The sequence below is a fragment of the Cherax quadricarinatus genome, chromosome 24 (assembly GCF_038502225.1).
Source record: "Cherax quadricarinatus isolate ZL_2023a chromosome 24, ASM3850222v1, whole genome shotgun sequence".
Taxonomy (NCBI): domain Eukaryota; kingdom Metazoa; phylum Arthropoda; class Malacostraca; order Decapoda; family Parastacidae; genus Cherax; species Cherax quadricarinatus.
The window spans coordinates 19645698-19667933 of record NC_091315.1 but is presented as its reverse complement, the minus strand read 5'-3'; the positions used below and the strand labels follow the sequence as shown (position 1 = coordinate 19667933).

General features: G+C 40.4%; 1 protein-coding gene across 1 annotated transcript in view; it reads left to right on the top strand.

The window, feature by feature from the left end:
• LOC128690736 (voltage-dependent T-type calcium channel subunit alpha-1G) overlaps positions 1–21436 on the top strand; it is a 181199-nt gene extending 159763 nt beyond the window's left edge. Inside the window, exons 7-8 of the mRNA XM_070088481.1 lie at positions 14484–14605; positions 21350–21436. Of these exons, the coding sequence (XP_069944582.1) occupies positions 14484–14605; positions 21350–21436 (209 nt within the window). The remainder of the gene's footprint in view (positions 1–14483; positions 14606–21349) is intronic.
• Positions 21437–22236: the final 800 nt, after the last annotated feature.

The window sequence follows — 22236 nt, the reverse complement described above, 5'->3', positions numbered from 1 at the left end:
CTTCCAAGAAAAATGCTCAGAAGGTGTTTTGTATGTGTACATACCACAAAACGCCCACAAACATGCAGAGACTCGTTTTATGTGTGAGGAGTGTCAAGTGCCACTCTGCATATACCCATGTTTCAAAGAGTTCCACAGGCTGCAGAAGTTCTATGAATGTGTTCAGTGACTGTACATATGTAGTATATATATTATGGAACAATACTAATAAACAATGTTTTGTATTGTTTGTTTGTGTAAAAAAAATTTATACACAAACTAATAGTGATAAAGTTTGTTCAGTTATTGTGTTGTAAACAATGAGTGTATATTTGAACAATACACCTTACTTTGGTCTCACAGGCCACGTAAGTTACTTGGAAAAGAAAAATATTGGAAAATACAAGAAACTTTCGAATTAGAGTAAATAAAAGAATATCTGGTGGGCGGCAGTCACCATTGTTGCCGTACGCAGCTCACTTTCTGCCAACTTTGTGCCTCTATATCTCGGTAAGTACTGATGGCAAAACATTTTTTTTAGGCTTAAAACACTCGGTAAAATAATCCTTACATTTTCATAAGAATTTTTTTTTTTTTTTTTTTCAAATATTTTGCGACAGAGTGACAGTTTCAGAAAGGGGCATGCAACAGTCAAAGGGTTAAAGCACCTTTCAAACATTTGCAATGACCTGCTGGTCCATGGGCTGGAGGAGAGGAGTGGTATTCGGGGGCAAGAACTTTACTGTGATGATCCCAAACTCCTTCAGAATTAGGTCATCCAAGTTTGGAGGATGAGCAGGTGCAGTGTCCATTACTAGGAGGCACTTGAGATCCAATTTCTTTTCCAGGAGGTAATTCTTAACACTAGGGCCAAACACTTCATTGAACCACTCGACGAAAATTTCCCTCGTGACCCATGCCTTATTATTAGATCTCCAAAACACACACAATTTACTCTTCATAACATTGTTTTTCTTGAACACTCTGGGATTTTCAGAATGGTACACTAGTAGCGGCTTCACTTTGAAATCCCAGCTAGCATTAGCACAGAACATGAGTGTCAGCCTGTCTTTCATAGGCTTGTTTCCTGGCAGTGCCTTTTCCTCCTGAGTAATGTAGGTCCTCTTTGGCATTTTCTTCCAACAGAGGCCTGTTTCGTCACAATTGAACACTTGTTCAGGTTTCAGTCCTTCAGCCTCTATATACTCCTTGAATTCCTGCACATATTTTTCAGCCACTTTTTGGTCCGAACTGGCAGCCTCACCATGCCTTATCACACTGTGTATGCCAGTATGCTTCTTAAATCTCTCAAACCAGCCTTTGCTGTCCTTAAATTCACTCGCATCACCACTAGTTGCAGGCAATTTCTTTACCAAATTGTCATGCAACTGCCTAGCCTTTTCACAAATAATCAACGTCATCAGACTATCTCCTGCTAATTGTTTCTCGTTTATCCACACCAATAATAGCTTCTCAACATCTTCGAGTACTGATCTCATTTTTGTCAGCATATTTACCCCCTTTGCAACAACGGCTTCCTTGATTTCCTTTTTCTAGGCCACGATGGAAGTTATGGTTGATTGGGATTTGTTATACATCCTGGCCAGTTCGCCCACACGTATGCCACTTTCATATTGTTCAATGATGTTTTTCTTAAATTCAATCGTATTTCTCACTTTCTTTACCAAAGGCTTGGCACTAGGAGCTTTCTTTGGAGCCATGGTAGCTTATTTAGCACTTGCAAGCAATAAAATGAATATTATGAAATATTTCGTATGAACAAGTGAGGGGACCGTTACTCACTGGTAAACAATGGCACACTGGCTGGGAAGGGAGGCTGAGGCAGCTCAGAGCCGTGAGTACGCATCCAGGACGAAAGATGATTGGCGAGTCAACGAACCATTTGCGAGCCAATGTTTGGATGAAATAACGCAACGATTTCCGAAAAGGACGACTATCGAGCCGGACTATTATCAAGGGACCACTGTACCTATTTACAAGGCAGGTGACAGGTCCTTGGCTTTGAACTATAAACCAATAAGCCTTACCTCCATAGTGGGAAAATTTATGGAATCAATAATTACCTAAGCAATTCGTAGCCATCTTGATAGGCACAGATTGATTAATGAATCTCAACACGGTTTTACAAAGGGGCGTTCCTGTCTTAGGAATTTACTAACTTTTTTCACTAAGGTGTTTGAGGAGGTAGATCATGGTAATGAATATGATATTGTGTATATGGACTTCAGTAAGGCTTTCAATAGAGTTTCACATCAGAGGCTATTGAGGAAACTTAAGGCACATGGAATAGGAGGAGAAATTTTTTCCTGGGTAGAGGCATGGCTAACAAATGGGCAGCAGAGAGTTTGCATAAATGGGGAGAAATCAGAATGAGGGCACATCACAAGCGGTGTTCCTCAGGGGTCAGTGTTGGGCCCATTGTTCTTCACAATTTACATAAACGACACAGATGAGGGAATAAATAGCGACATAAGCAAATTTGCTGATGACACCAAAATAGGCCATCCAATTCATTCTAATGAGGACACTAGAGCACACCAGGATGATTTGAATAGACTGATGAAATGGTAGGAGAAGTGGCAGATGCAGTTTAATATTGACAAACGCAAAGTTCTAAATGCCACTTATAAACTAAATAATATTTATATTATATTATCACACTGGCCGATTCCCACCAAGGCAGGGTGGCCCGAAAAAGAAAAACTTTCACCATCATTCACTCCATCACTGTCTTGCCAGAAGGGTGCTTTACACTACAGTTTTTAAACTACAACATTAACACCCCTCTTTCAGAGTGCAGGCACTGTACTTCCCATCTCCAGGACTCAAGTCCGGCCTGCCGGTTTCCCTGAATCTCTTCATAAATGTTACTTTGCTCACACTCCAACAGCACGTCAAGTATTAAAAACCATTTGTCTCCATTCACTCCTATCAAACACGCTCACGCATGCCTGCTGGAAGTCCAAACCCCTCGCACACAAAACCTCCTTTACCCCTCTCTCCAACCTTTCCTAGGCTGACCCCTACTCCGCCTTCCTTCCACTTCAGACTGATACACTCTTGAAGTCATTCTGTTTCGCTCCATTCTCTCTACATGTCCAAACCACCTCAACAACCCTTCCTCAGCCCTCTGGACAACAGTTTTGGTAATCCCGCACCTCCTCCTAACTTCCAAACTACGAATTCTCTGCATTATATTCACACCACACATTGCCCTCAGACATGACATCTCCACTGCCTCCAGCCTTCTCCTCGCTGCAACATTCATCACCCATGCTTCACACCCATATAAGAGCGTTGGTAAAACTATACTCTCATACATTCCCCTTTTTGCCTCCAAGGACAAAGTTCTTTGTCTCCACAGACTCCTAAGTGCACCACTCACTCTTTTCCCCTCATCAATTCTATGATTCACCTCATCTTTCATAGATCCATCTGCTGACACGTCCACTCCCAAATATCTGAATACATTCACCTCCTCCATACTCTCTCCCTCCAATCTGATATTCAATCTTTCATCACCTAATCTTTTTGTTATCCTCATAACCTTACTCTTTCCTGTATTCACCTTTAATTTTCTTCTTTTGTACACCCTACCAAATTCATCCACCAATCTCTGCAACTTCTCTTCAGAATCTCCCAAGAGCACAGTGTCATCAGCAAAGAGCAGCTGTGACAACTCCCACTTTGTGTGTGATTCTTTATCTTTTAACTCCACGCCTCTTGCCAAGACCCTCGCATTTACTTCTCTTACAACCCCATCTATAAATATATTAAACAACCACGGTGACATCACACATCCTTGTCTAAGGCCTACTTTTACTGGGAAAAAATTTCCCTCTTTCCTACATACTCTAACTTGAGCCTCACTATCCTCGTAAAAACTCTTCACTGCTTTCAGTAACCTACCTCCTACACCATACACTTGCAACATCTGCCACATTGCCCCCCTATCCACCCTGTCATACGCCTTTTCCAAATCCATAAATGCCACGAAGACCTCTTTAGCCTTATCTAAATACAGTTCACTTATATATTTCACTGTAAACACCTGGTCCACACACCCCCTACCTTTCCTAAAGCCTCCTTGTTCATCTGCTATCCTATTCTCCGTCTTACTCTTAATTCTTTCAATAATAACTCTACCATACACTTTACCAGGTATACTCAACAGACTTATCCCCCTATAATTTTTGCACTCTCTTTTATCCCCTTTGCCTTTATACAAAGGAACTATGCATGCTCTCTGCCAATCCCTAGGTACCTTACCCTCTTCCATACAGTTATTAAATAATTGCACCAACCACTCCAAAACTATATCCCCACCTGCTTTTAACATTTCTATCTTTATCCCATCAATCCCGGCTGCCTTACCCCCTTTCATTTTACCTACTGCCTCACGAACTTCCCCCACACTCACAACTGGCTCTTCCTCACTCCTACAAGATGTTATTCCTCCTTGTCCTATACACGAAATCACAGCTTCCCTATCTTCATCAACATTTAACAATTCCTCAAAATATTCCCTCCATCTTCCCAATACCTCTAACTCTCCATTTAATAACTCTCCTCACCTATTTTTAACTGGCAAATCCATTTGTTCTCTAGGCTTTCTTAACTTGTTAATCTCACTCCAAAACTTTTTCTTATTTTCAACAAAATTTGTTGATAACATCTCACCCACTCTCTCATTTGCTCTCTTTTTACATTGCTTCACCACTCTCTTAACCTCTCTCTTTTTCTCCATATACTCTTCCCTCCTTGCATCACTTCTACTTTGTAAAAACTTCTCATATGCTAACTTTTTCTCCCTTACTACTCTCTTCACATCATCATTCCACCAATCGCTCCTCTTCCCTCCTGCACCCACTTTCCTGTAACCACAAACTTCTGCTGAACGCTCTAACACTACATTTTTAAACCTACCCCATACCTCTTCAACCCCATTGCCTATGCTCTCATTAGCCCATCTATCCTCCAATAGCTGTTTATATCTTACCCTAACTGCCTCCTCTTTTAGTTTATAAACCTTCACCTCTCTCTTCCCATGATACTTCTATTCTCCTTGTATCCCATCTACCTTTTACTCTCAGTGTAGCTACAACTAGAAAGTGATCTGATATATCTGTGGCCCCTCTATAAACATGTACATCCTGAAGTCTACTCAACAGTCTTTTATCTACCAATACATAATCCAACAAACTACTGTCATTTCGCCCTACATCATATCTTGTATACTTATTTATCCTCTTTTTCTTAAAATATGTATTACCTATAACTAAACCCCTTTCTATACAAAGTTCAATCAAAGGGCTCCCATTATCATTTACACCTGGCACCCCAAACTTACCTACCACACCCTCTCTAAAAGTTTCTCCTACTTTAGCATTCAGGTCCCCTACCACAATTACTCTCTCACTTGGTTCAAAGGCTCCTATACATTCACTTAACATCTCCCAAAATCTCTCTCTCTCCTCTGCATTCCTCTCTTCTCCAGGTGCATACACACTTATAATGACCCACTTCTCGCATCCAACCTTTACTTTAATCCACATAATTCTTGAATTTACACATTCATATTCTCTTTTCTCCTTCCATAACTGATCATTCAACATTACTGCTACCCCTTCCTTTGCTCTAACTCTCTCAGATACTCCAGATTTAATCCTATTTATTTCCCCCCACTGAAACTCCCCTTCCCCCTTCAGCTTTGTTTCGCTTAGGGCCAGGACATCCAACTTCTTTTCATTCATAACATCAGCAATCATCTGTTTCTTGTCATCCACACTACATCCACGCACATTTAAGCATCCCAGTTTTATAAAGTTTTTCTTCTTCTCTTTTTTAGTAAATGTCTACAGGAGAAGGGGTTACTAGCCCATTGCTCCTGGCATTTTAGTCGCCTCATACGACACGCATGGCTTACGGAGGAAAGATTCTTTTCCACTTCCCCATGGACAATAGAAGAAATAAAGAAGAACAGGAGCTATTTAGAAAAAGGAGAAAAACCTAGATGTATGTATAATATATGCATGTGCTTGTCTGTGAAATGTGACCAAAGTGTAAGTAGGAGTAGCAAGATATCCCTGTTATCTAGCGTGTTTATGAGACAGAAAAAGAAAACAGCAATCCTACCATCATGCAAAACAGTTACAGGTTTCTGTTTCACAGTCATCTGGCAGGACGGTAGTACTTCCCTGGGTGGTTGCTGTCTACCAACCTACTACCTTAATGCAGTGGTCCCTCAATAATCGTCCGGCCTGAAAGTCGTCCATTTCGGAAATAGTCCCATTATTTCGTCTAAACATTGGGTCACAAATGGTCCGTTAACTCACTAATCGTCCTTCATCCTGGACGCGTACTCACAGATCTAAGCCGCCTCTGCCTCCCTTCCCTGCCAGTGTGCCATTGTTTACCAGTGAGCGATGATCCCTTCACGTGTTAATATGAAATATTTCATAATATTCCATTCATTTTAGTGCTTGCAAGTGCTAAATAAGCTACCATGGCTCCAAAGAAAGCTCCTAGTGCCAAGCTTTTGGTAAAGAAGGTGAGAAATACGATTGAATTTAAGAAAAACATTGAACAATACGAAAGTGGTATATGTGTGGGCGAACTGGCCAGGATGTACAACAAATCCCGTACAACCATATCTTCCATCATAGCCAAGAAAAAGAATATCAAGGAAGCTGTTGTTGCAAAGGGGGTAAATATGCTGACAAAAATGAGATCACCAGTACTCGAAGATGTTGAGAAGTTATTATTGGTGTGGATAAACGAGAAACAATCAGCAGGAGATAGTCTTATGACGTCGCTTATTTGTGAAAAGGCTAAGCAGTTGCATGATGATTTGGTAAAGAAATTGCCTGCAACTAGTGGTGATGTGAGTGAATTTAAGGCCAGCAAAGGCTGGTTTGAGAGATTTAAGAAGCGTACTGGCATACACAGTGTGATAAGGCATGGTGAGGCTGCCAGTTAGGACCAAAAACAGGCTGAAATATATGTGCAGGAATTCAAGGAGTACATAGAGGCTGAAGGACTGAAACCTGAACAAGTGTTTAATTGTGATGAAACACGCCTCTTTTGGAAGAAAATGCCAAAGGGACTGCCAGGACACAAGCCTATGAAAGACAGGCTGATGCTCATGTTCTGTGCTAATGCTAGTGGGGATTTTAAAGTGAAGCCGTCACTAGTGTACCATTCTGAAAATCCCAGAGTGTTCAAGAAAAACAATGTTATGAAGAGTAAATTGTGTGTGTTTTGGAGATCTAATAATAAGGCATGGGTCACGAGGGAAATTTTCGTCGAGTGGTTCAATGAAGTGTTTGGCCCTAGTGTTAAGAATTACCTCCTGGAAAAGAAATTGGATGTCAAGTGCCTCCTAGTAATAGACAATGCACCTGATCATCCTCCGAACTTGGATGATCTAATTCTGAAGGAGTTTGGGTTCATCACAGTGAAGTTCTTGCCCCCAAATACCACTCCTCTCCTCCAGCCCATGGACCAGCAGGTCATTTCAAACTTTAAAAAACTCTACACCAAAGAAATGTTTGAAAGGTGATTTTAATGTGACCTCAGACGCTCACTTGACCCTAACAGATTTTTGGAAAGCACACTTCAGTATTCTCCATTGCATAAGCCTTATAGTTGAGGCTTGGGAGGGAGTGACTACCAGGACTTTGAACTCTGCTTGGAGAAAATTGTGGCCAGATTGTGTCCACAAGAGGGATTTTGAAGGGTTTGAGGCAGCCCCTGATGAGCCTATGTCAGTTGTGAACTCTATTGTGGCACTGGGGAGTTCCATGGGGTTGGATGTGAGTTTGGAGGATGTGGAAGAGTTGGTGGAGGACCACAACGAAGAGCTAACCACTGAGGAGCTGCAAGAGCTTCAGCAGGAAGAGCAACAGATCGCAGCTCAGAATCTTGCTGCAGAGGAGGAGGAAGAGAGATGGAAGAAGGTGCCTTCTTCAGAAATTAAGGAGATTTTTGAAATGTGGGGTAGGATGGAAAGATTTATGGAGAAACATCACCCTGAGAAGGATGTTGCAAGCCATATCGGCAACTTGTACAGTGACAGAGTCTTGGCCCATTTTAAGGAAGTTTTAAAGAGACGCCGGAAACAGAGCTCTCTGGGCAGTTTTTTTGTGAGACAGGATTCCAGTGACTCAAACTGGTCCTAGTGGCATTAAGAAACAGAGAAGAGAAGTAACCCCAGAAAAGCACTTGGTACCTGAGGTGTTGATGGAAGGGGATTCCCCTTCCAAAGAGTAAACCATACCCCCGGCCGGGATTGAACCCGCGGTCATAGAGTCTCAAAACTCCAGCCCGTCGTGTTAGCCACTAGACCAGCTAGCCACAATAAGATTCATCCAACTAGGTATATTTCTACACCATAGGAAGGTTAGCACAGGCACCACTGTCATTACGATTTCTTGAGTCATGTTGACGGCAGTGAAGGGACTTGAGCTAGAGTTCGTCACGGCCTCGCTAGCTGGAGATTCTTCTGTAAAAACTTGCATTTGTGGTCACAGTGGTGCCTGTGCTAACCTTCCTATGGTGTAGAAATATACCTAATTGGATGAATCTTATTGTGGCTAGCTGGTCTAGTGGCTAACGCGACGGGCTGGAGTTTTGAGACTCTATGACTGCGGGTTCAATCCCGGCCAGGGGTATGGTTTGTTTGTAATCGTGTCATTATGATTTCTTGAGCCCAAAGAGTAAATAATCCAATTTCTCTCCTCCTCCAGTCTTCCATACACTAAGAAGAATTGCCAATACATGTAAGTGTTATGCTGTTAATGTTTCATTCATCATGTCCCATTGTATTGTTTATGTACTACATCTATAATTCATGTAAAAAATTTTTTTGTTTTAATACTTCTGGGTGTCAGGAACAGATTAACTGTATTTACATTATTTCTTATGGGGAAAATTGATTCGAAAATCGTCTATTTCGATAATAGTCCCACTTCCAGGGACGGATTATGGACAATAATTGAGGGACCACTGTACTACTGATTGCGAAAAGGATTTAAGAGTTCTGGTTAGCAGTAATCTAAAACCAAGACAACAGTGCATTAGTGTTCGCAATAAAGCTAACAGAATTCTTGGTTTCATATCTAGAAGTATAAATAATAGAAGTCCTCAGGTTGTTCTTCAACTCTATATATCCTTGGTTAGGCCTCATTTAGACTATGCTGGTCAGTTCTGGTCACCGTATTACAGACTGGATATAAATGCTCTGGAAAACGTACAGAGGAGGATAAAGATGATCCCATGTATCAGAAATCTTCCCTATGAGGATAGACTGAGGGCCCTGAATCTGCTTGAAAGGCGTAGAATTAGGGGGGATATGATCAAGGTGTATAAATGGAAAACAGGAATAAATAAAGGGGATGTAAATAGCTTGCTGAAAATTTCCAGCCAAGACAGGACTTGCAGCAATGATTTCAAGTTGGAAAAATTCAGATTCAGGAATGATATAGGAAAGCACTGGTTTGGTAATAGAGTTGTGGATGAGTGGAACAAACTCCCAAGTACAGTTATTGAGGCTCAAACATTGTGTAGTTTTAAAAATAGGTTAGATAAATACATGAGTGGGTGTGGGTGGATGTGAGTTGGACCTGACTAGCTTGTGCTGCTGGGTCTGGTGCCGTGCTCCTTCCTTGAGTTTAGGTGACCCATCTGAGTGGGTCATTGGGCTAATCCGGGGGGGGGGGCATGGACCTGCTCCACATGGGTCAATAGGCCTGTTGCAGTGTTCCTTCTTTCTTATGTTCTTAAGGTCACCAGCCACCTAGATACCCATCAGTTACACAACCCAGGGCAACATGGGTTTAGAGCAGATCGCTCCTGCCTGTCTCAGCTCCTGGACCACTATGACAAGGTCCTGGATGCTGTTGAGGTTAAACAAAATACAGATGTACTGTACACAGACTTTGCAAAGGCTTTTGACAAGTGTCACCACAGTGTAATGGCACACAAAATGCATGATAAAGGAATAACAGGAAAAGTTGGTAAATGGATCTATAAGTTCCTGACAAAGCGTAAAAGTAAACAGAGTAAAGTCCCAGGTAGTCATGGTGAAAAGCTCTGTTCCACAAGGCACAGTACTCACTCACATTCTATTCCTCATCCTCATTTCTGACATAGAACTGTGTCTTCCTTTGTGGATGACACCCAGATTGCCATGGCAGTGACCTCCACTGAAGACACCACAAGACTCCAAGCGGACATTAACCAAATCTTCAAATGGGCTGCTCAAAACAACATGAAGCTCAATGAGGAGAAATTTCAACTACTCAGATATGGAAAACTTGAGGAAATTAAAAATGTATCAGGGTATCCGACAAATTCTAACCATACAAAAGAGTGAAAAAGAGATGTGAAGGACCTGGGAGAGATAATGTCAGAGGACCTCGCCTTCAAAGACCACAACAATATATCTACCTCATCGGCTAGGAAAATGATGGGATGGATAATGAGAACCTTCAAAACTAGAGATGCCAAGTCCATGATGACACTCTTCAAATCGCTTGTTCTCTCTAGGCTGGAATACTGCTGTATACTAATGGCCCTCTTCAAAGCTCGTGACATTGCAGACCTGGAGAGTGTACAAAGTACTTTTACAGCACACATAAGTACGATAAGGCACATAAATTACTGGGAACAGTTGAAGGTCCTTGATCTGTATTCCCTGGAATGCTGGTGAGAGAGATACATGATAATGTACACTTGGAAGGTCCCAGAGGGATTGGTACCAAACCTGCACATGAAAATCACTCTCTATGAAGGCAAAAGACTCGGCAGGAAATGCAACATTTCCCCGATGAAAGGCAGGGGGCACCACGAGTACATTGAGAGATAACACAATAAGTGTCCAGGGCCCAAGACTATTGAACTGCCTCTCAGCATACATAAGGGGGATTACCAATAGACCCCTGGCTGTCTTCAAGAAGGCACTGGACAGGCACCTGAAGTCAGTACCTGACCAACTGGGCTGTGGTTCGTTCGTCAGTTTGCGTGCAGCTGGCAGTAATGGCCTGGTTGATCAGACCCTGATCTACCATGAGGCCTGGTCTCAGACCGAGCCATGGGGGCGTTGACCCCCGAAACCTTCTCCAGGTAAACTCCAGGTCTCCAGGTATGTGTACAGTGAAAGTTTTTTGTACACTCCACGTCAGCAATTTTGCCTGCCTTGAAGGGGGCAGTTAGTGTACAGCACTATTCCAGCCCAGAGAGAGCAATCAATCTGAAGAGAATCGTCATGGGCTTGGCGTCCCTAGTTTTGAAGGTTCTCGTTATCCATCCTATCATTTTTCTAGCAGATGTGGTAGATACATTGTTGTGGTCTTTGAAAGGTGAGATCATCTGACATTGTCATTCCCAGGTCCTTCACATTACTTTTTTGCTCTATTGTATGGTTAGAATTTGTTGTGTACCCTGATACAGTTTTCCATATCTGAGTAGTTGAAATTTCCCCCTCATTGAACTTCATATTGTTTGTTTTGAGCAGCCCATTTGACAATTTGGTTTATGTCCACCTGGAGTTTTGTGGTGTTTTTGATGGAGGACACTGTCATGGCAATTCGGGTGTCATCCGCAAAGGAAGACACGGAGCTATGGATTGCAGCTCTGTCTATGTCAGATATGAGGATGAAGAATAGGATGGGAGCAAGTACTGTGCCTTGTGGAACAGAGCTTTTCACCCTAGCTGCCTCAGACTTTACTCTGTTTACTATTACTCTTTGTGTTCTATTTGTTAGGAAGTTATAGATCCACCTACCAACTTTTTCTGTCATTTCTTTATCATGCATTTTGTGCGCAATTACAGTGTGGTCACACTTGTTGAAACCTTTTGCAAAGTCTATGTATACTACATCTGCATTTTGTGACAATAATGTTAAGATGGTGACAGTAATGGTGAGATGGTGACAATAATTGAGAGATGGTGACAATAGTTGTGAGATGGTGACAATAATGCATGAGAATTTAAAATCAGTTTATGTAAGTTACACAAGATTTAGGTGTTTTTAAAATATTACGTTTATTGAAACACATAGAGCCTTTCATAGCTCTGTACCTGATATCTGCCTCAAGCTTCTAAACAGGTTGAGGCAAATATGTGGAATATCAAGGTAACATTTGTTTCTTGTATTGTGTCCATATGTTCTGTTGCAGCTCTCCCAAAAGAGTTTGAGCTGTGAGTTAATGTTTGTGTTGAGTGTCCTGTATATATACTATGCACATTTGATATTTTGTATGTTCAACAAACTTAAACCTTTGAAGAGGATTGGGTGTTGTCTAGAACTTGATTGAATGATTATTCTAATAAGACTTCTGTTGAGTAATGATTGGTTTTAGGTAATTTGCTGTTGTAGATCCCCTTTCACAAATACCTAAATAGGTAGAAATAGATTATAGAGTATTGAGTGAGTAATGATCATTGAGATATATAGTAGCATATTTTTGAGTGTATGCCCACTGTTTTGGAATTTTTTGTTAGTAATATGTTGGATGTATGTGCTAAATTTTAATTTGCTGTTTATACCAAGGAATGTTTCTGCACATCATGTCTTTTGATGGCTATATTATATATTTTTGTGTAAACCAAATTGTTTTAGCTTTGCTCATAAACATTATTTAGAAAGCCTGGTCTTTATTGAGTGTGAGTTCATTAGTTGTCATCCAGGTACAGTAAGCCTTGGCATGACTGACCCCCTATGGAATGGATTTATGATATAACAGAATTTTTGTCCAGACAAAGGCTCTGTGAGTCTACTACACAGGGGTGTCTAGTAGAATCATCAGTAAAGTAGACCAAGTCCACCGAATTGTAGGGTTGTCTATATTGGAGGTATCCAGTAGTACCATCAATGAAATGGACCAAATCCACTGCATTTCAGGTTTGTCTAGTATGGGCCACATCCAGGACTTGTCTGCTATTATTATTTCTAGGTGAGTGGGGCCACTGACCCTGCCAGCATCAGTTTGTTATTGTCTGCATGTGTGCTCACATGCTCTCATTCTATCTCCAATCTTCCCCTGGATTTACAGTGTTTATTATGCTATTATAATATAAAATAGTGTTGATAATATTGACCTCTAAAGCAAATGATGGTGCCAAGAAGAGAAATATAAATCTAGGTGTTAGCAATGATGTGAACTAATAAGAAAGGTGGAGTCTGGCATCTCCTCAACTATCTACATCTACTGAACCATATGCATCTCCCACACCTTCTACCTGTGTATATCCCACACTATCTTTAATGTTACTGCTGGAGCTTTACAGCACCTCTGATTCAGAATAACTCTTGAGTCAGAGGAGCTGTATGGTTCCAGCAGCAACATCACAGTCAGTATTGGAGACATATGGGTAGATGGTTCAGTAGTCGTAGATGGTTGAGGAGATGTCAGACTCCACCAATCAAGATAGGGGCTCCACAGGGCAGTGGGGCAGTGTCCTGGACCCTCTTCTGTTCCTCGTCGACATATCAGTGACCTTCCAAATGCCTCACAGGAATGTAAATGAATTGTTTTTGCCATATATTATAATAAATCAAGTAAGTTATGACAGAGTCTTGGAAATTGTTTAATAAAGAAATGATAGACAGATTGTATTTATGTAGATCTTAAGAAAGCTTCTGATAGAGATCCCCATGACAAAATAACTTGGAACTACAAAGTGTAGGAGTAATAATGGGCAAATTGTTGAAGTAGATGAGAGAGATTGTTTGAGAGGAAAATGCAGCGAGTTGTGTGGAGAATTTCCTCATGGGGGGTTGTCACAAGTGGGGTGTCTTAAGGATCTGTACTAGCCCCAATTGTGTTTTCAATTGATATAAATGACTAAGCAGAAGGAATACAAAATTGTGAATATGCTTTTGAATGATGCAAGAATCTTAGGTTAAAGAAATAATAAATAGCTAAATCTCTACGGGATGACTTATATAAAATGAGCAAATGGAGTGACAGATTGATGTTAGAATTTATTATAGACAAATGGTATGTAATTGAAATGGGAGAAAGTTAAATCTGGCTATATGAACAATATAGTTTGCAAAAAAATGCTCAAGGTATACTACACAGAGAGGGACTTAGGAGTTGTTAAAATAAAAAATTATCGTGTAAATGTAATTGTGAGAAATTCATTTGCTACATCTGCAGAGTATAAAATAGCTTTCAAATATATGGATGGAGAAATATTGAAATAACTGCTTATAACATATATCAGGTCAAAATTGGAATCTGCAGTGATTGAGAAACAAAACTTAATAGTAAAGAGAATTGTTGTAGCAGAGATTACATTATTTTCTTTGTTGCAGTCTTCATCAGCTTTTATCTTGAATACTCAGATGAGTGTTGAGTGATAATAAGATGGTCATGATATTTTACTGCATTATGGCCATGACATGAATAGTAAAAGTTTTTCTATGGTAGTAAGTGTGGAATTTATTTAGTGTTATGAGTAATTTTCTTTTCAGAATGTGATGATGACCACCTTTGTCAGGGACTAGGGGAACATGCCCACTTTAAACACTTTGGCATGGCATTTCTCACACTATTTAGGGTTGCAACAGGTGATAATTGGAATGGCATTATGAAGGTGAGAGCTCCTTTATTATTGCAAGACAGCATTTTGATTAATTTTATTAGGAATATAAATAACATTTTGAATCTAAACTGCTACACATCTAAGGTCCTAGTGTGTCAATACATGCTTGCAGAATAATAATTAAGCATTATAATAGGTGTAATAATGATTCCTTGAGACTTTATATGAAAATTTGTTAACCAAAACTCCCCATATAATGAAAAACAAATCATGGGTAGCAGCCTATGGCCACTAAACTTTAAGTCCATTCAGAATTGTTGCTTTGTTTTTTCTGTTGTTACTGTAAATGTAACTTCTGGCTACCTGATGGTCTAGCTGTGTGTACAGACTCCAAGTTAGCTAAATGTTGTTTCTTACCAATTTTGACATATACGGTGTTGTATTGCACTCTTTGCAGTAATGTCTGATCACACACATTCTACATCTCTCCTGGAGTTTACCTGGAGAGGGTTTTGCGGGTCAATGCCCCCACTACCCGGTCTGAGACCAGGCCTCATGGATCACGGTCTGATCAACCAGGCTGTTACTGTTGGCCGCACGCAAGCTGACGTACAAACCAAAGCCCAGTTGGTCAGGTACTGACTTCAGGTGCCTGTCCAGTGCCTTCTTGAAGACAGCCAGGGGTCTATTGGTAATCCCCCTTATGTATGCTGGGAGGCAGTTGAACAGTCTTGGGCCCCAGACACTCATTATGTTGTCACTCAGTGTACTCGTGGCACCCCTGCTTTTCATCGGGGGAATGTTGCATCTCCTGCCAAGTCTTTTGCTTTCATAGGGACTGATTTTCGTGTGCCAGTTTGGTACCAATCCCTCCAGGACCTTCCAAGTATATATTATCATGTATCTCTCTTGCCTGCATTTGATGGAATCCAGATCAAGGACCTTCAACTGTTCCCAGTAGTTTAGTTGCCTTATCATACTAATGTGTGCCGTGAAAGTTCTTTGTACACTCTCCAGGTCTGCAATGTCACCAGCCTTGAAGGGGGCCATTAGTGTACAGCAGTATTCCAGAATGGAGAGCACAAGCGATTTTAAGAGAATCATCATGGGCTTGGCGTCCCTAGTTTTGAAGGTTCTCATTATTCAGCCTATCATTTTCCTAGCGGATGCGGTAGATACATTGTTGTGGTCTTTAAAGGCGAGATCCTCTAACATTATCACTCCCAGGTCCTTCACATTACTTTTCCGCTCTATTATATGGTTAAAATTTGTCGTATACCCTGACACATTTTTAATTTCTTCAAGTTTCTCATATCTGAGTAGTTGAAATTTCTCCTCGTTGAACTTCATATTTTTTAAGTGGCCCATTCGAAGATTTGGTTGATGTCTGCTATTGGTGCCGCAGAATTTTTATTAAAAGACATATATGTGCTTGATGATTCAAGTGTTAATGTTAGCATTCTGTCTAATTTGGGTATTTAAGTAAAATAGCACAATAGTTAAATAAATACTTAATTTCTTACAAAAAATATATAAATTCTTTAAAGGTAAAATATTTGACGATGTCATTTCTGGGGGGGGGGAGATAGAGAGAGAGATGAAATAATGGGAATGAAGAGAGAGAGACAGAGAATAAGAGAAGGATGGAAGATAATTATAATAATAATAATAATATTATTATTATTATTATTATTATTATTATTTATAATATCTTTATTTACTACAAGTACATGTACAAATTATACAGGCCTAGCTGACATCAATGACATACTACTGCATAGAAAGCCGCTTGTTTTGCTGAGCACTTCGGGTAAATTAGATCAGTTTTGTCCCAGGATGCGACCCATACCAGTCGACTAACACCCAGGTACCCATTTTATACTGATGGGTGAACATGGACGGCAGGTGTCCTATGGAAACATGTCCCTAATGTTTTCCAGCTGTACACGAGGAGATTCGAACTCCGAACCTCAATGTGTGAGCTGAGTGTGCTATCAGTTGTAACGAGTGAGGTGCAGCAGACACTACCCTACTCACCTCACTGCACTACGCTTCTTACCTTATAACAGAAGATAATAAATTAAATAACGGGAGCAACCTATACTAGTTACTGTGTGTGAGGTACGGTGGAGGCTACTCTGGCTAACCTCACTACACACTACTGGTAGACTTCACTCACTGCAGCCCACCTTCTACTCTCACTTTTAAACAATAATAAAATATAAATACAGCCTCTTCTCGCCTAACGATGGAGTTCTGTTCCTAAGACCACGTTGGTAAACGAATTAATCGCTTAGTGAGGAGCATACTATAATGGTAGTGGATTTGTGTCACCTTTGCACCATTTGTAACATTTCTGGTATATTTTTTAAATGTTTATACAGTAGTGTACTATATATTGTAACAGAGCAGACCTTCATTTAGCACGAGTTTACTTGGCATGATTTGGGTATAGCATGATTGAAGAATCGCGGCACAATTTTATGTAACATATCGTAAAGGTAATTTAACACGGTTAAGTTTGTGGGAAGGGAAAAAAAGTTCCCTTTTCCTCAAGCGGCTGCCTTGTTGTGGATCAGCGAGGGAGACCTCCCGCCATCCCCTGCCAACCATCGACACTATCCCACCATCCCAGCATTTGAACTTCTTACATGTCCAGTCCAGTCCTTCTTTGCTACAAGCTAGCTGTGTGTGTGAATTGTTTTACTCTGTTAATTACTATATTTTGTATCTGCCAAGCAATCATGACATCCAGTAGGCATGCCAGTGTTGCTGAAACTGGCAAGAAATGGTATAAACATATAAATCTTAGAATTAAGGAAGAAAATAAAGATGTTAGACAAGAGATAACTATAATGAAGTGTTACTTTGTACACAGAAAAAGAGGTAAACATGAGTTTCTGTGACTGACTGACTTACTGAATGACTGAGTTGACTGAAGAGCTTACTAACTTGACTGAATAACTTGACTTACTGATTTGATTGACTTACTGATTTGATTGACTTACTGAATGACTTGACTCACTGAATGGCATGACTGAATAACTTACTGACTTGACTGACTTGACTAACTTAATGATTTGACTGAATGACTCGACTGACTGAATGACATGACTGACTGAATGACTTGACTGACTTACTGAATGTCTTACTGACTGAATGACTTACTGACTTGACTAACTTACTGACTGACTTGACTGACTGAATGACTTTACTTACTGACTTGACTTACTAAATGACTTGACTGACTTACTGACTTGACTGAGTGACTAAATGACTTAAAGTTAGACACTCCAGTACATCCATCGACTTCAGTACCAGAACCTCTACCATCCACCTCAGCCCAGTAGAGCCACAGCATAGCTCTCCACTCTCTTCACAGTCATCCACAAATACCAGCACCCACAATTTAAGGTATGAACTACTATTATTTTTGTTACATTTGTAATCTTAAGCAGTAAAAACAACATAATGCATCACAACAATGAACTACAATTACATATTCACTTTTATTTTTGTAAGATGTGGAGGCCTAAAAAAAGTTTGGCTTTTTTGGGGTTCCCAGAAACGTAACCCTATTTTTCCCATAAGTTCTTCAGTTCACCTAACACTGTTTTACCTAACACAGCATTTTCAGGAACGTAACTGCTGTGTTAAATGACAGTCTACTCTAAATAGAATAGAGGAAATCAGCTCTAATATACATTATTTACGTATGCATACTGGTCAGAGAGCCCATTGTAAGTCTGAGTTATTGGCAAATGAATACGTCGCCAAGTAAGGAGAGGCTGTAATAAGAATAAAGATAAATATAATGATAATAAAGATAGGGGACAGTGCCTACAGTAGGGCCCCTCTTTACGGCATTTTGCTTTATGGCATTCTGCTAATATGGACATTTTAGATTATGACCAAAACTCTACGGCTTCTCTCACTTTCTGATACAGTCACCATGCCCCACCTGGTTTGTTTGCAGTCTCCCTGAGCTTTATGAGCACCACATCTCTCCATTATGTGTGGAAACTTTCCAAAATTTCAAGTGTTTTTTTAAATTATTTCATATTTTATATATACAGTGGTACCTCGAGTTTCGAACAGCTCCTAACTCGAACAATTATGTAAGTGTATTTTTGTAAGTGTATTTTGGGGGTCTGAAATGGACAAATCTAATTTACATTATTCCTTTTGGGAAAAAATTTGTTCGGTATCAGCACTCAAACAGCCTTCTGGAACGAATTAAGTTCATAACTCAAGGTACCACTGTACTCTGATAATTATACTTATGTATACCTGTACCTAAATATACTTACACATTGTGCTGGTGTGCAGGTGCACATTAAAATCAGTAAGAGTGTCTTATGTCTCGAGATGCTATATTAGTAATGATGATGATAATAATAATCACAGTCTCATTAATTGTCATATATTATGTTAATACATATACACATTTTCATTAATCCATATATGATATTTTTTCAAAATTATATAATAAACACAATACGTAACATGATGAATACACCCCACAGTAGAATAATTTAACATAAATATGAGATGTGATAGCTAGACGACTTGTATGAGTGATGGCAAGAATAAGGTTTTCTCAGTCCAACATCAGAGAAAATGTGCATACAGTAATACCCCAGTTTTTCTCCTTAATCTGCTCCAGAAGTTCGGCTTATCCGAAATGGACGAAAATCGAAATAAAGTGGACCCCCGGTTATTGGCCGTAATCCATTCCTGAAGGTCGGCTGATAACTGAAATGGCCGATAACCGAATTAATATTTCCCATAAGAATTAATGGAAATGAAATTAATTCGTTCCCAACAAAAATATTCACAAAAAAAAAAAAAATTTTTTTTACAATTATGTAAGTATTACATACCTTTATTGAAGGCTAATGCTGGCTTCTGGAAGATAGGGAGGAGGAAACAGGGAGGAGTTAGTGTTTGGAAGGGGAATCCCCCTCCATGAAGACTTTAGGTAGCAATGCCTTCTCTGGGGTTACTTCCCTTGTCTGTCTTTTAATGCCACTAGAACCAGCTTGAGAGTCACTGGACCCCTGTCTCACAAAATAACTGTCCAGAGTGCTCTGTTTCTGGCGTGTCTCTAAGATTTCGCTGAAGTGGGACAGGGTTTTGTCACTAAACATGTTGCAGATATGGCTTGTTTCAGCTTTGTCAGGGTGGTGTTTCTCTACAAAAGCTTGCAACCTAGTCCACATTGCACACACCTCTTTAATCTCTGAAGAAGGCACCTCCTTCACTCTTCCTTCTTGTCTGAAGCAAGTTCCTCAGCTGCAATCTGTTGCTGTTGAAGTTCTTGCAGCTCTTCATTGGTAAGCTCTTTCCTGTGGTCCTCCACCAACTCTTCCACATCTTCACCACTCACCTCCATCCCCGGGGACTTCCCCAAAGATAATAGAGTCCACAGGGTCGGCAGGGTCAGTGTCACGGTGAGTCTCGCACCCTTCAAAATCCCTCTCTTGGACACAATCTGGCCACAGTTTTCTCCAAGCAGAGTTCAAAGTCCTGGAAGTCACTCCCTCCCAAGCCATACCTATAAGGCTTATGCAGTGGAGGATAGTGAAGTGATTCCTTCAGAACTCTCTTAGGGTCAACTGAGTGTCAGAGGTCACTTCAAAGCACTTTTGAAACACTGCTATTGTGTAGAGTTTTTTGAAGTTAGAAATAACTTGCTGGTCCATGGGCTGGAGAAGAGGAGTGGTGTTAGGAGGCAAGAACTTCACTTTTATAAAACTGAAGTCCCTGAACACTTGGTCTTGCAAGTCTGGAGGATGTGCAGGAGCATTGTCCAGTAATAGGAGGCACTTGAGTGGCAATTTCTTTTCTAGGAGATATTTTTTCACACTTGGGCCAAACACATCATTAACCCACTCTTGGAAAATTTGCCTTGTGACCCATGCCTTATGATTAGCTTTCCACATCACACACAATCTGTTCTTCATGACATTGTTTTTCTTAAACACTCTGGGATTTTCTGAGTGATACACGAGTAAATGCTTCAGTTTGAAATCCCCACTAGCATTACCACACAACAAAAGAGTAAGCCTGTCTTTCATAGGCTTGTGTCTTGGCAGTGCCTTTTCCTCCTGGGCAATGTAGGTCCTCTTTGGCATTTTCTTCCAAAACAGGCCTGTTTTGTCACAATTGAAAACTTGTTGGGGTTCGAATCCTTCAGCCTTTACGTAGTCCTGGAATTCGTGAACATACTGTTCAGGTGCACATTTGTCAGAACTTGCAGCCTCACCACGCCTTACAACACTGTGTGCCACTACGCTTCCTAAATCTATCAAACTATCCTTTGCTGGCCCTAAATTCACAAACTGCAGCACTTGTTCCAGGCATTTTCTTTGCAAGATCCCATGCATCTGTTTTGCCTTCTCACAAATAGTAGACTCCACTACACTGTCTCCCACTAATTCTTTTTCCTTAATCCACAATAATAATAACTTTTCCATCTCTTCCATTATTGGTGTCCTTTGTTTAGTTAGAAAAGCAACATTAGCATCTTTGATTTGTTCTTTCTTTGCCATGATGGATGTAATTGCTGATTTATTCTTGCTGTACATCCTGGCAAGTTCCATCACCTTCATACCACTCTCAAACTTTTCAGTCACTTCATGCTTAAATTCCATGGTGTTTCTCACTTTCTTTACCACAGGAATTTTACTAGGAACTTTGTTTGGAGCCGTGGTTACTTATTTCATAGTTGTACTGCAAGAAAAACCACTAAAAACAATGGTAAAGAAGTGAAATGTTTGGATGTATGAGCAGAAGCCTCCTCAGCCACTGAGAGACAAAGCCAAACTGAAGCGCAAGCTGCCCCAGCCAGCAGATGGACGTGTCCAAAACCGCCGATAACTGAGCAAATGGCTGATAACCGGGCACCGAAAAACCCGCCGATAACTGAGTTGGCCAATAACCAAACCGGCCAATAGCCAGGGGTCCACTGTAATATAAATCCAATTAATCCGTTCCAGACACCCAAAAATATTAACAAAAAAGTATGTTTTATAGAGAATAACTATAGTTTTACATTCAGAACACAATGAGAGATATAAAGCACTAATTTTAATGGATGAATGAACATTTAACTCATAAACAGTCCAAACGTATATGTTACGTTCTTACCACTTGTGCCCCAAAGGTATATAAACATTTTATTTTTCTTGTCTTCAAATATGGCATGATTGGCCTGAGATGCCTTGTCAGCATAGAATGGGTCATAATACTCAGTGTGCACTTTATTAAAAAAATCTGGGACCACTTAGTACCTTGTGGGAGCACCAGTTCAAATGAGTGCCAGCTAGGTCAAACAGTGCAGCAAACACCTGGGATTCACTGATTTCATGTAGTATTAACTCTCCCATTTTAAGAGGAAAGTGACGTTGACCCCGAGTTTAGTGGCTTTGAGGTGGATGTGGCCATAAGTGGTCGAGAAAATATCATAAAACCTTGATAATAACCCATGTGCAACATTTGTGCAACACCCTTTCAGAATGTCTTATAACCTATGCCCTAAGTAAAGAGAAACAATTCTGAAACATAATACTTAATCAGCAGACTGACTGGCTGGCTGGCTGGTCAGCTGCATGGCTGGCCGGCTGCTGGTGGCCTGGCTCTGTTTGTCTGTGTCCATCTCTGCCTGTCTCTTTGTCTCT